Source organism: Microcebus murinus, chromosome 13, assembly GCF_040939455.1.
Source record: "Microcebus murinus isolate Inina chromosome 13, M.murinus_Inina_mat1.0, whole genome shotgun sequence".
NCBI classification, from domain to species: Eukaryota; Metazoa; Chordata; class Mammalia; order Primates; family Cheirogaleidae; genus Microcebus; species Microcebus murinus.
Genome location: NC_134116.1, coordinates 18,849,478 through 18,862,462, shown reverse-complemented (window position 1 = coordinate 18,862,462; position 12,985 = coordinate 18,849,478). Strand labels below are relative to the sequence as shown.

At 33.6% G+C, this 12,985-nt stretch overlaps 1 protein-coding gene across 2 annotated transcripts in view; it reads left to right on the top strand.

The window, feature by feature from the left end:
* IPO5 (importin 5) overlaps positions 1 to 12,985 on the top strand; it is a 59,070-nt gene that overhangs the window by 25,495 nt on the left and 20,590 nt on the right. For both annotated transcript variants that reach the window (XM_076009333.1, XM_012756992.3), the window contains exons 6-13: positions 538 to 730; positions 3,268 to 3,370; positions 4,433 to 4,529; positions 4,742 to 4,846; positions 7,357 to 7,479; positions 7,570 to 7,690; positions 10,553 to 10,640; positions 12,531 to 12,637. In XM_076009333.1, coding sequence (XP_075865448.1) covers positions 538 to 730; positions 3,268 to 3,370; positions 4,433 to 4,529; positions 4,742 to 4,846; positions 7,357 to 7,479; positions 7,570 to 7,690; positions 10,553 to 10,640; positions 12,531 to 12,637 — 937 coding nt within the window. The remainder of the gene's footprint in view (positions 1 to 537; positions 731 to 3,267; positions 3,371 to 4,432; positions 4,530 to 4,741; positions 4,847 to 7,356; positions 7,480 to 7,569; positions 7,691 to 10,552; positions 10,641 to 12,530; positions 12,638 to 12,985) is intronic.

Here is a 12,985-nt window from a genome sequence, read left to right as displayed (position 1 = left end):
TTTTTAGGTATTGGGAACTTGTAATGTTTGTTTGCATGAAAGAAGCATAACAAGATCAGTGGATTTCATAGCACTTTATCGAAGATACTAATGAAAATTTGTTTATATAATAAGAAAGGTCAGGCGGGGAGCCTAAGGTTAGATAGGAAAGGCACTTGATATTCTAGAATGAGAACTAGACAGGTAGAAAAAGAATATTACAAAGGGTTTGGAATTTATTTTTAAGATTTGTTTTCCAAAATAATGCATTAAATTAGGAATTAAAGACAGATATATCATTGCTAAAATATGTGTTTCTATTTGAATTCCTATGTGCTTACGAGTTTTTCTTAACCATAAATAAAAATGGCTTATTTTGTCACTCTTGTACAGTAGACTAATGTGATTAGTGTTATATATATTTTCCATTTTTAAAAAAAAGTGATTTTGAAATATAAAAATAGAACAGTGAAATGTATCAATGGTAGAGTGAATCTAGTTTGTTGGAAATATTTTCTGTAGTAAGACATCAACTTATTAAGTGTTTTCTATTTATAGGCTAGACAAATGGCTGCCGTTCTCCTAAGACGTCTTTTATCCTCTGCATTTGATGAAGTCTATCCTACACTTCCTTCTGATGTTCAGACTGCCATCAAGAGTGAACTACTAATGATTATTCAGATGGAAACACAATCTAGCATGAGGAAGAAAATTTGTGATATTGCTGCAGAACTGGCCAGGAATTTAATAGGTGTGTATTGTTACAAGTATACTTTTATTATTATGTTACAGAAAAAAATGAATATCTCCTTCCTTTTTTTTTTTTAATGGCATCTTTTAGAGGAAGATTCATGAGTACCTGAGTACCATTTATTCTATTCATAATGAGTGTGATTATGAAATTCTGCATTTAGACCCAAAATTACAGATGTTTATGAAATCTGGTATTTATATTCAAAACATGCATGTGGAAAAATAATTTTGTAATTTGCTGAAAATTGGCAATTATATTTCCTCCTTAATTTGTAAAGTTTGAGAAGCTTAGGTTAACTAATGGTATAACTTACTTTATAAACTAAACTTGCCTGTTGAACTAGAAATCATGGACTCCAGGTGCTTTTGCTGTTAAATATGTGTTGACAGATGCATACATCAGCTATTATACTGCTATACTATGTATATTATAAGATGCTCAAAAAATATTTTTAAAGATAAAATGAAAACATTTTTAAAAATACGTTTTACTAAAAGTAAAAATCCTTTGTAGTCAAATGAAAATATTAATAATGTAATTGAACATGCTTGATATATTTTTTTTTTGACAGAGATTTATAGGTGTGATTGTAAATGGGGTTTATTTAGGTGGCTTTTTTTTTTGTTAGGCAGAATCTTGCTCTGTTACCTAGGCTAGAGTGCCGTGGCATCAGCCTAGCTCACAGCAACCTCTAACTCCTGGGCTCACATGATCCTCCTGCCTCAGCCTCCCAAGTAGCTGGGACTACAGGCACGTGCCACCATGCCCAGCTAATTTTTTCTATTTTTAATAAAGATAGGGTCTTGCTCTTGCTTAGGCTAATCTCGAACTCCTGAGCTCAAGCAATCTTCCCACCTTGACCTCCCAGAGTGCTAGGATTACAGGTGTGAGCCACCGAGCCCGGCCTACGTGGCATTTTTAATAGTTGAAAAGGATACCTAACAAAGATAAGGGCTAAATGGGAAAATTCTGTTAACTGAGCTTTGTATATTATTGCACAATTTAATGCAGAAGTTCTTGTTCAATTTAGCTAGCATATATTGTCATCCTTTCTGATGTCAACCAATTCTTAGAAACTAGTAAGGAAGTTGTCACGTTTTTATATTTTAATAATAACGAGTTCAATATCCTCTAAAACTCTTTGTGAATTTTCTTTTTTCTTTTCTTCTTCTTCTTCTTTTTTTTTTTTTTTTTAATGAGGCAGGATCTCACTCTGTCCCCGCTCCACAGGCTGGAACGCAGTGGCTGGATCATAGCTCACTGCAACCTCCAACTGCTAGGCTCAAATGATCCTCCTGGCCTCTCCCAAGTAGCTAGGACTACAGGTGTGCACCACCATGCATGGCTAGTTTTTCTTTTCTTTCGGTCTGTGTTACCCAGGCTGTTCTCGATCTCCTGGCCTCAAGTGATCCCCTTGCCTGCCTTGGCCTCCCAAAGTGCTGGGATTACAGATATGAGCCACCATGCCCAACCCTAAATATTTTTAAATAGCTTAGAAAAGTCTATTTTCAAGTTTTAACCACGCAGATATGAATTTTTAGAGGTGACATTTCTCGTTCAAAATCACTTAATAAAATATTTTCAGAATAATTCAAAATACTCTCATAGGTTTTTTATAAGCAGCTGTTTTATTCCCCCTCAAAGCATCATCTTCATGTTAAAGGGACAGATTAAGGGTGTTTTGCTTTTTTAATGTCAGCTAAGCAGCACACTTGTCATTTCACAAAAGTTCAACTATAGGGGGAAATTAAAAAGAAAATGTCTGTAACTTATCTATAATTTCTACAACTCTTTAAAGTCTTTGTGGCAATATAACCAGTGAGTTTCATAAGTGGCATGATAGATTTTTGTGGTTACTCATTTTTATACATGTGTCATTAAAAATATTTTAAAATCATGTTAAAGAGTAAACACATTGATAACATCCTATAGCACCATTTGTACTAAACTACAAAGTATGAGCATTCTCTGTGGTTACTGGGATTTCCACTGTGATGTCGTCTCCAGTTTGAAAGTAATAATTATTCTGATTTGCTACCAAATATTAACTTTGCCTACTTTTTAAACTATTTAATAACAATAGTATATATTGGCCGTGGTGACTCACGCCTGTAATCTTAGCATTCTTGGGAGGCCAAGGCAGAAGGATTGCTTGATCTCGAGAGTTCGAGACCAGCCTGAGTAAGAGCAAGACCCCATTTCTATAAAAAAAAAAGACAATAGTATATATAAAGGATTCTATTAAACATTTGTACAGTTAAAACTGCTGCCTTCTCTCCAAATTCCACTCCTTAGGAACAACCGCTGCTAATACCTATGCTTATGTAACTCAAATACACAGTTGTTTTTTTTTTTAAACAAGATTATGGTGCCACTTTTTTGGTTAAAGAACATAATTTTATTGGCATTTTTACAGCAAGTGACATTTTCCACTATTACATATTTTGGATGAAGCTTATGAAATGAAAGGATTCACCCTTAATAACTCAAAGTTTTTACTTACACATTTTATGCCTGGATTTCTTTACTTTTAGATGAAGATGGCAATAACCAGTGGCCTGAAGGTTTGAAGTTCCTTTTTGATTCAGTCAGCTCTCAAAATGTGGGACTACGGGAAGCTGCCCTTCACATTTTCTGGTACATAACATTGATCTAATTTTTTTGAAAACTTTAATTTCCTGAATGCCCAGAACATTTCAATTAATTGGTTTAGCCTAATTTAACTTTTTAGACTTAAAATAATACCTTTAGATAAGCTTCATATTTGTGTTGGAAGTAAAATTATAAAAAGAACAAAAAGCCTTTTATTTTACATTATGATCCTTTTTGCACACAAGGGTTCTCTACAGTTTTCTTTTTGTCTTTTATGATTCTGGATTTTTTCTTCAACAAGTTTCTTCTTTTTTTATTTGAAGATTAACACAGTACCAAATGTAGCTTTTAGAAGACTTTAATAACGGTGTCTTGAAAATGAGCAGAGTGTTGGTGAATCCCCATTATGTTTCCTGGGTCTTCTGTGACCAAAGTTTATAATATTTTAACAAACCTCTGTGTATTTATAGGTAAATGGTCTAAGTTTAGAATTAAGTGATTTTTTTTTTTTTTGCCCTACTGTGTTAGCATAGTTTTTTACTACATTTAAGATATGATCAATGTATTGGATTTATAATTTGTCAAGCTCATATACATTTTATACAGTTCATAATTTTCCACCTTAGTTGTCAGATGTATCTTGTTTATGTCAGTAAGCCAGATGAAAGAATTTAAGTAAAAGCATTCATTTTGTTTACCAAATTAAATAGGGCAGAACTCAGATTACTTGGGCCACCAAGGCTAGGAGCCAGTGGTCAGAAAGTATAATTACTACAGTACCATCTGAAAACTCATGGTTGCTCTTGTCCCATCCTGCACTCTCAGGTCAGCTTCTGACTGAGACAGTGATAAAGATAAAGCCCGGAGCTGGGTATGGATGCTGAGCAGCCTCTCCTCCCAGCCTAGACTTCTCCAGTGTGTTTGTTTCCATTCACTTAACCCAAAAAGGGGATTGCTTACAGGGTGGGTAGATGATGTTCGGCTTAAGGAGTAATTTGTATTTTTGAGTCAGATAAACAGTTTGTTAGAGATTTTAACTTGTACTTAAATAAGATATGATGTAGTTTAAGCTATAGCTTTTAAAGAGTGCTTTGGATTACTTTTTAGGAACTTTCCTGGAATTTTTGGGAACCAACAGCAGCACTATTTAGATGTCATCAAACGGATGTTAGTTCAGTGTATGCAAGATCAGGAACACCCATCGGTAAATAATTTCAATTTCATAAATATTAACATTTAATATAATCTAACTTGTGAAAGAAATTAATGTATTTAGACTAATGTTTTTACTTTTATAAGTAAAATATAAACACTAGTTTTATTAATAAAGAAAAATTTCATGCTGAGTAAGAAAATTTGAACTTGCATTCATCAAAAATTCCTCATGTTTGACATTTTTTATTCTCTTCATTTTAGATCAGGACATTATCTGCTAGAGCTACAGCTGCATTTATACTTGCAAATGAGCATAATGTTGCTTTGTTCAAACATTTTGCAGACTTGCTACCCGGATTCTTACAGGTATAAAAATGGCATAGAATAAGTCATAATTATATTTTCTTTCGGTTTCATTAGCTTAAATTCTCATCAGAGTTGTGTAGTATATTCACTATAGAACAAATATTTGTTAGATAATAAGTACTGGCACTAGAGATACAGCCAGTGAATAAAACATGCAAATCTCTGTCTCCACTGAGCTTACATTTAGTGTCTTAGAAAGCCTTTTTTACTGTCTTGAAATATTTAGAGTTAGAAAATTTTTTCTGTAATGCAAATGGTATAAGCGATTATATGCTTGTCATTGAATATAAAGTCACATAGGTTATTTCCATTAAATCAGCCAAATAACCTATGAGATTTAACAACCATTTTACATAAGGAGAAACTAAGTAAGAGAGGATAAAAAACATGCCCAAGCCTTCAGCGTTGGTAAGTGATAGAATCAAGATTCAAACCCAGATCAAACTGCAAAGTCCTTACTCTTAACTTTAGGGCTTATAAAGTTTGTCTTGTAAAATATGTAGTTTGCAATTAATTCACATTGTTAGTTCCTAAGGATAAGTTAATGTTTTAAGGATACCTTTTGCTTTAATCAGAAAGCAGAATAAGATTGGATGAGTTAAAGTAGTGATTCTCAACCTTGTCAGACTCCAACCCTCCTTTTAATGGCAAATATTGTAACTTCTCATATACTACCCTAAAATAAAATGCGTAGGTAATATAACTCGTGTGTGCACAGATTTTAAAAATAATATGTGCCCCCCAACTAAATACAAAGAAGAAATAAAAAGAAAATAACATATAACAAAATGGCATGCTTTTTCATATATAAATGCTCAGACATAACTACATTAAAAGACATAGTTGACTAGGTGATATCTAAGTGATCTATGTAAATGCAGTATAGCTAAAATTGGACTGCTACAGAGGTATCAAAGTACAGCTTGAGTATCCTTTATTTGGAATGCTTACAAGTGTTTTGGATTTTAGATTTTTTTTTCAGATTTTGGTATACTATATTCGCATTATACTTGCTGAGTATCCCAAATCAGAAAATCCAAAATGCTTTATTTAGTATTTTCTTTTGAGTGTCACATCTATGCTCAGAAAGTTTAGGATTTTGGAGCGTTTCAAGATTTTCAGATTTGGGATTTTCAACCTGAATATCTATTCTTGATTTACATAGTAATTATAATTATATTGGTCAGGGAGGGTAACGATATTAAAACCAGGCAAAAAATAATTTGTGAGTTAGGTTCAGGTCATCATGAATGTCTGGCATTTGTGATTATGTGAGATGCCTGATGAGAAGATCATATGAGTACCTTGTAGGTGTGTGTTTGCATTGGAATAGAAATACCTCAGTTGTAAAGGAATACCTGAGGCTGGGTAATTTAAACAGAAAAGAGGTTTATCCTGCTCACGATTCTACAGGCTATACAAGAACCATGACGCTAGCATCTGCTTCTGGTTTGGGCTTTAGTAAGCTTCCACTCGTGGCAGAAAGCAGAGGGAAGCAGATATCACATGGCATGAGGAAGGAAATAGGAGGGAGGTGTCAGGTTCTTTTTAACAATTTGTTCTCATGGGAAATAATAGAACTCATTACCGATAGGACATCACCAACTCATTTATGAAGGATCTGCCCCCATGACCCAAACACAGGCTCCATTTCCAACAATGGGGATCAGATTTCAGCATGGGATTTGGAGGGGACAAATATCCAAACTGTATCACTGTCTTTTGCTCATCCTTAATCATGTGACAATGAAGAAGCATCTCCTGGGAAAAATAGCATTCCTCTTGAGAAACTGAGTTAGGACTTAAAGGAGCTAAAATCTAAGGTTTCCACATTATAATGAGTTATTAACAGCATTTAATAAAACTTTTCTCCCCATGCTATCACACTAAAATAATAGTTTAGGTCAATGACAAAACACTAACTGTAGCATTCTAAATTGCTTTAGTAGTTTATTATCTAAAATCTTGGGTTATTCATTGTTGAAATTAATCCCAGAGATTTTTCTTCCTCCAAATTGAGAGTAAGTTAAATGTCTCTGGAACTTCTAGGAGTTATTGTTCTAAAATAGACAATGGTAGGTACAAAATGCAAACTTAAATAGCATAGTGACCACACTTAACATCAAGGAGAAATAAAATGGGTAATATTGGACACTTCAAATGTGTCATAGGATCTAGTATTCACTATGTATATGAAAAAGATTAGGACATAGATACAGGAAAAAAAAATTCCTTTGCAGCCTTCTTTTGTTGTAGCAGTTATTATAGTTTTGCTGTGTTTAATTTTGACTTAGATTTTAATCTGTTTTGTATGTTTCTAGTTAACATCTGTCAATAGGAAGGTGTACGAGTGCCTGTTAGAACATTTGCATAATGTAGATTGCTAAATTATTTAGTGAAAAATAGTTATATTTCTCTATTGTCGGCCTCTTAGGAATGTTCTGGCTAATCATGCATCATAAAGTGAGTCTTGAACACAGACTTTTTTTTTTCTGTTTCATCTTTTCTAGGCTGTAAATGACTCATGCTACCAGAATGATGATTCGGTCCTAAAGTCCCTCGTTGAGATTGCAGATACTGTTCCAAAGTATTTGCGTCCTCACTTGGAAGCAACTCTACAGCTAAGTCTAAAGGTAGATTAAATACATCAATAAATATTCTGCTTGTTATTTTTAGGGACTAATCTAAGCTATTAAGTGTATATAAATATGTCTTCTTTGTAGTTGTGTGGAGACACTAGCCTCAATAATATGCAGCGCCAGCTTGCCCTTGAAGTGATCGTCACCCTCTCTGAGACTGCTGCTGCTATGTTAAGAAAACATACCAATATTGTTGCACAGACGAGTAAGTCAAAGGTCTTCAAATAGTTTATGTGTAATGTGGCAAAATTTTTGGATAAATTTGCTAAGAATTATGTAGTTTCTCAAATTTGTTGAGAATATAATGTCCTTTCAGAATCAGATGAATCTAGTTAAATCCCTCTCCATACATACACACATAGACCCAACATTGTGTCTATGCTTTTAAAACTTTGCAAACACTCTGTAACCTGATGTTATAAATATAATTTCTACAGTGACAGACTCTTTTATGTCATTTATATGTTAAATATTGAGCACAGGTAAAAATAATTCAGAGGGCATAGACATCTAGTAGTAAACTGAAAACCAAGATAACCTAACTACTATTTACCAATGAAGATAGCATTAGAACACAGATCTAAAACTCTGGTCAGGGCTCTGTTCGTTGTATTCTGTTGCTTTGTTTTATAGACCCCCTTTGCAGGAGAACAATGACCATTGTGCTATAGAAATATTACTTTAAAGTTTTGTTGTGCTGGGATAAGGGCTTGGATACTAACATGATCATTTCTGGCCTAGCCATTCCTTCTTGAGCTAAGAAGTATTTGAACACTTGATTTAGAAAGTAAATATATTGCCAGATTAATTTTGTGGTGGCACCTCACCTACCTTTTATTTATCTTACACTTAGGTAGTATTTAGGATTTTAGATACTTTCCATTACTGTTAAGGCCAGGAACAAGAAAAGTATCTCCTCTGTTATTATGTCTGTTGTATTGACATCCCAGACAGTGTATTAAGAGATAAAAGTAGGTATAAGAATTAAAAATAAAAAACTGCTTGTTTGTAGACCGTGTGATTATTGTCTACAAAAAAATATTTAAGAATCCACAATTTGTTAAAACTCATCAAAGGGTTTAGTAAGGTTGTTAGATTTGAGACCATAAAAAATAATAGTGTTGCTACATACTTAATAATCACTAGAAAATTTACTAGGAAAGAAAAAAAATCTCATAATAGCAGGCATGACTTTGTAATACCTGGGAATAAATAAAAAGATGTGTTTAAGACCTTTAAGGAGAAAATTGAAAGTCTAATAGAACTAATTATCAGTTTTCAGATTAATCTGTAAGTATCATTTTAGTCAAAATTCCAAAAGGGTGAGTCATGATAGAATGGATCCTGAAATTCTTGTGAAAGAACACAGGGTATGGAGTATACAAGATAATCGACAAAGTTGAGGTCTTGCCCTATCATCTATGCAAATTTAGAATTTATTGTGGTACACATGTAAACAGTGGATCAGATGGAACAAAAGGGAAAGATCGGCACACATGAAAACAAAGCTGACTTAAAAAGATTATTCATTAAAGGTTGTTGGGACAACTGGTTACTTCTATGGAAAAAAAAAAATCCCAACGCAACCCCAGATTATAAAAAAACAATTTGTGGTTGATCAGAGACCTAAATTTTAATAGATACTTTTGACAAGTAAAGTTTAATAATAGAGAAGAATTCTTTTAAGTCTCGGAATCACAAACCATAGATGTAAACATTGCTAAATTTGCAAATACTAAAACTTTTTTGACCAACCAAATACACAATAAGTGAAACAAAAAGCCACAAAACAGGAGAAAATAATTATAGTGCATACAATCAACAAAATTTTAGAGAATAGACAAAGGCTAAGAATAGGAAATTCATAAGAGGAATCTGAAATCACTAATGAACCATGCCGAGTCTCAATAAAAACAAGTATAATTGTGGGATACACGTTGTCAGAAACTTTGACAATATGAAGTGTTGATAAAAGATGTGGAGCTGAGAGGACTCTTATTCCAGCTCCAGGGCACTTCACACATTGTTGTGAAATAAGACAGGCCTCTTAAACTTCTCGTAGAAATGTAAGTCTGCGCAACATCTGTGCAGAGGAATTTGATGATTTTTAGTAATATTGAAGATACTTATAACATTTTCATGCCCTGACTCTCACTTGTCTAAAAGGAGACATGCAATCATCTCATCAAATTTTTAAGAGGAAAAAAATAGGAAACATCCAAAATGTTCATCAGCTGGGGTAGGGGGGTTTTATATAATAGAATGCTATGAAGTAATTAAAATGAAATCCCTGTGTGTTGACAAAACAAATTGCTGAAGGTACATAAATTATATTTTTATGCAAAAAATAAAATCTTGAAATAGTACTATAATTTTGTATGTAGATATGTAAATCTGTAGTTCAAGTGTAAAAACACTTTTGGAATGTTAAATATTCATTTTGTGGTGGTGCTTCTGGTGATAAGTAGAGAATGCACTAGCATTTAGGAAGTTCATAATGAGATTTGACTTAATGTTATTTTTAAAGAAAACATGATATAAAGCAAATATGGCAAAAGGTTAAAAATTAACAAAACAGATTTGGGGAGGCATAGGCAAATAATTATTTTGTCTCACTCTCCTAGAGACAAAGTAAATCTTAAAATTGTTGTTTATTTATTTATTTTTGAGACAGAATCTCACTCTGTTGCCCACAGGCTAGAGTGCTGTGGCATCAGCCTAGCTTACAGCAACCTCAAACTCCTGGACTCAGGTGATCCTCCTGCCTCAGCCTCCCGAGTAGCTGGGACTACAGGCATGCACCACCATGCCGGCTAATTTTTTCTATATATATTTTTAGTTGGCCAATTAATTTCTTTCTATTTTTAGTAGAGATGGAGTCTGGCCCTTGCTCAGGCTGGTTTCCTCGAACTCCTGACCTTGAGAGATCCTCCCTCCTGCCTTAGCCTCCCAGAGTGCTAGGATTACAGGCTTGAGCCACTGCGCCCCACCAAATTTGTTGTTTATAAATAGTGGTAAAAACAAAATAAAGCGAGTCTTCAGGTATGAAATAATTGTTTACTTTTAGTTCCCCAGATGTTAGCAATGATGGTTGATCTGGAAGAGGATGAGGACTGGGCAAATGCTGATGAACTAGAAGATGACGATTTTGACAGGTAATCACACAGACAAGAGTGTCCAGGTAGCAGTGAGAGCCCTAGGGCTACAAGGCCCATCTCTTCACCATTGTACTCTGTAATCCACAAGTAAACTTTTAACTTTGGGATATGGGACACTACCTTTCCAATGTATGCATTTCTGCAGCACATTTTATAAGTAATAATTTACTTTTCATGTATAGTTTGTGTTAAAATTATATATTTAATAAGTTCATAAAACACTTTATTTTAATGATAAATAGGTAATACATAAAGCTATTTTGTGATCAGGGAAGGAAAGATACCTATAACAACAAACAAGGAAGTTAGAGTATCTTTTATAATAAGTAAAAAGAGGCTTTATTGTAATAAATGTTTTTATATGTATAGACCTCACTTAGAATAGTTGTTTTGGCAAAATTTCCTGCAAAGCACTATATTTTCCTAATATGGAAAATTTAACTTTAGGATAGAGAGAATGCAGTGGTGACAAGATTTTTACACTGGGTGACAGTAATATTGGAATTACTATTGTACTTATTTATTTTTGCTTAGGAGGTCCCCATTTCATTATGCAAAAGTCAATCAAAATCACCTGTATTTGCTGTGCAGTGCTAATGATCGCAGCCCCTTAAATGTATATGAAACATAGCATTTAAGAATTCTGTTATGTTAGTTTAGTTGTCTTTTTCAGTAATCCCAAAGTTATATTATAGACGCAGAAATGGAGAGTGAAGATTGGGTCATTTGTCTGAGATTATGTAGCCAGTTAGTGGACTGGGACTTAATACCATTTCTTATATTCTTCCCAGCGTATCATACTGCCAACCATTCTTAAAAAGAGCTGAAATTATTACCCTCAAAGACTGGTAGTCAGTATAAGCTACTAGGTTTAATTAAGATAACAATTGAAAACATTTGACTTACAGAATATGTGGTGCATTCTTGAGGCTTAATCCCATTATTAAAACTGACTGATTTCTGGCTTTAATACTGTTTTGAAATATATGAAAGTAATCCTTCACTGAGAACCACTTGATAGGGCTGAAGAGAAGACTAGCGTAGGTTGTATTTCCTTTCTCTGGCTCAGTTACTACAACATGCTGCTACCTGTTCTTTAACTTGCCCTGTAAATAAAACTTAAGCTTATATGGTGTAGGAAACTCTTCTGGACTAGATGAATAAGATTTTTCTTATCCATGAGTAAATAGGGCATAAATGTATTTTCGGGATGAGATTTTAGATCATTTATAGCTTCATCTTTATAGTATTGTCCTCACAGAGCAGTGAAAGATCATGCACATGGCAGTCTCATCACTAATCTTGCAGTTTCAAGACAGAATAAGTGTGCAATGCTTTTATGCCCAAATCTCTTGAGTTTTCAGTGAAGATGGCAAATTGAATTTTACCTATGCAGTTTTTAGCAGTGCAGCTTACACCCCTTTAAAGATGAGTAAACACAATGAGAGGAAAATCATATACATTCTCAGCACCTTTTTCAGTTTTCTGTGTTCTTTCATTGTTAACTTTGAAGGATCTATTTCTAGGAGATGAGATATATGAGGCTCTCTTCAATACTCTTTCATCTCTGAGTCTTCAAAGTCAGAAGCTATTTCTGATAATAGTTTTTAGCCCGTGAGATGGGAGGAGTCTTGAAAAATAAGTCAGACATGAGTTTTTAAAACGATACTGAATCATAATAAAAAACATAGTTTTTTATTATGACATAAAGACATAGTTTTTAAAACTATACTGAATCATAATAAAAATTTTATTTACCTTTTTTTTAAACTGTAGGATTTTTAACCCACAACTTCAATACCACATTTAAAGACTGCTTAAATTCTCTCTCAGTCCTAATTTAATAACATGTTTAAATATATTGAATACATTATTTTGTGTGTTTAGCAATGCAGTTGCTGGTGAGAGTGCTCTAGACCGAATGGCTTGTGGACTTGGTGGAAAACTCGTTCTACCAATGATCAAGGAACACATTATGCAAATGCTTCAAAATCGTAAGTTATTACGTCCTTCAAATACTAGATTAGTGGTATGTGGCTTTCTAAATCTTAAACTCTGTATATTTAGATTGTTGAAAAAAATCAATTTTTGCTTTTTTATAGTCTATATTTAACCTTATTCTTAATATTGTACTGATAGAATTCTACTTAATCCTCTTTGGAACCATTCAGTCTTTTTTTTCTTTCTTTTTCATAGAGATAGCTCTGTTGTATAGACTGAAGTGTAGTGTCACTATAGACTTAAACTCTTGGGCTCAAGTGATCCTCTAGTCTCAGCCTCCTGAATAGCTGGGACCATGGGCACATGCCACCATTCCTGGCTCAGTTTTTTGTTTTTGTTTT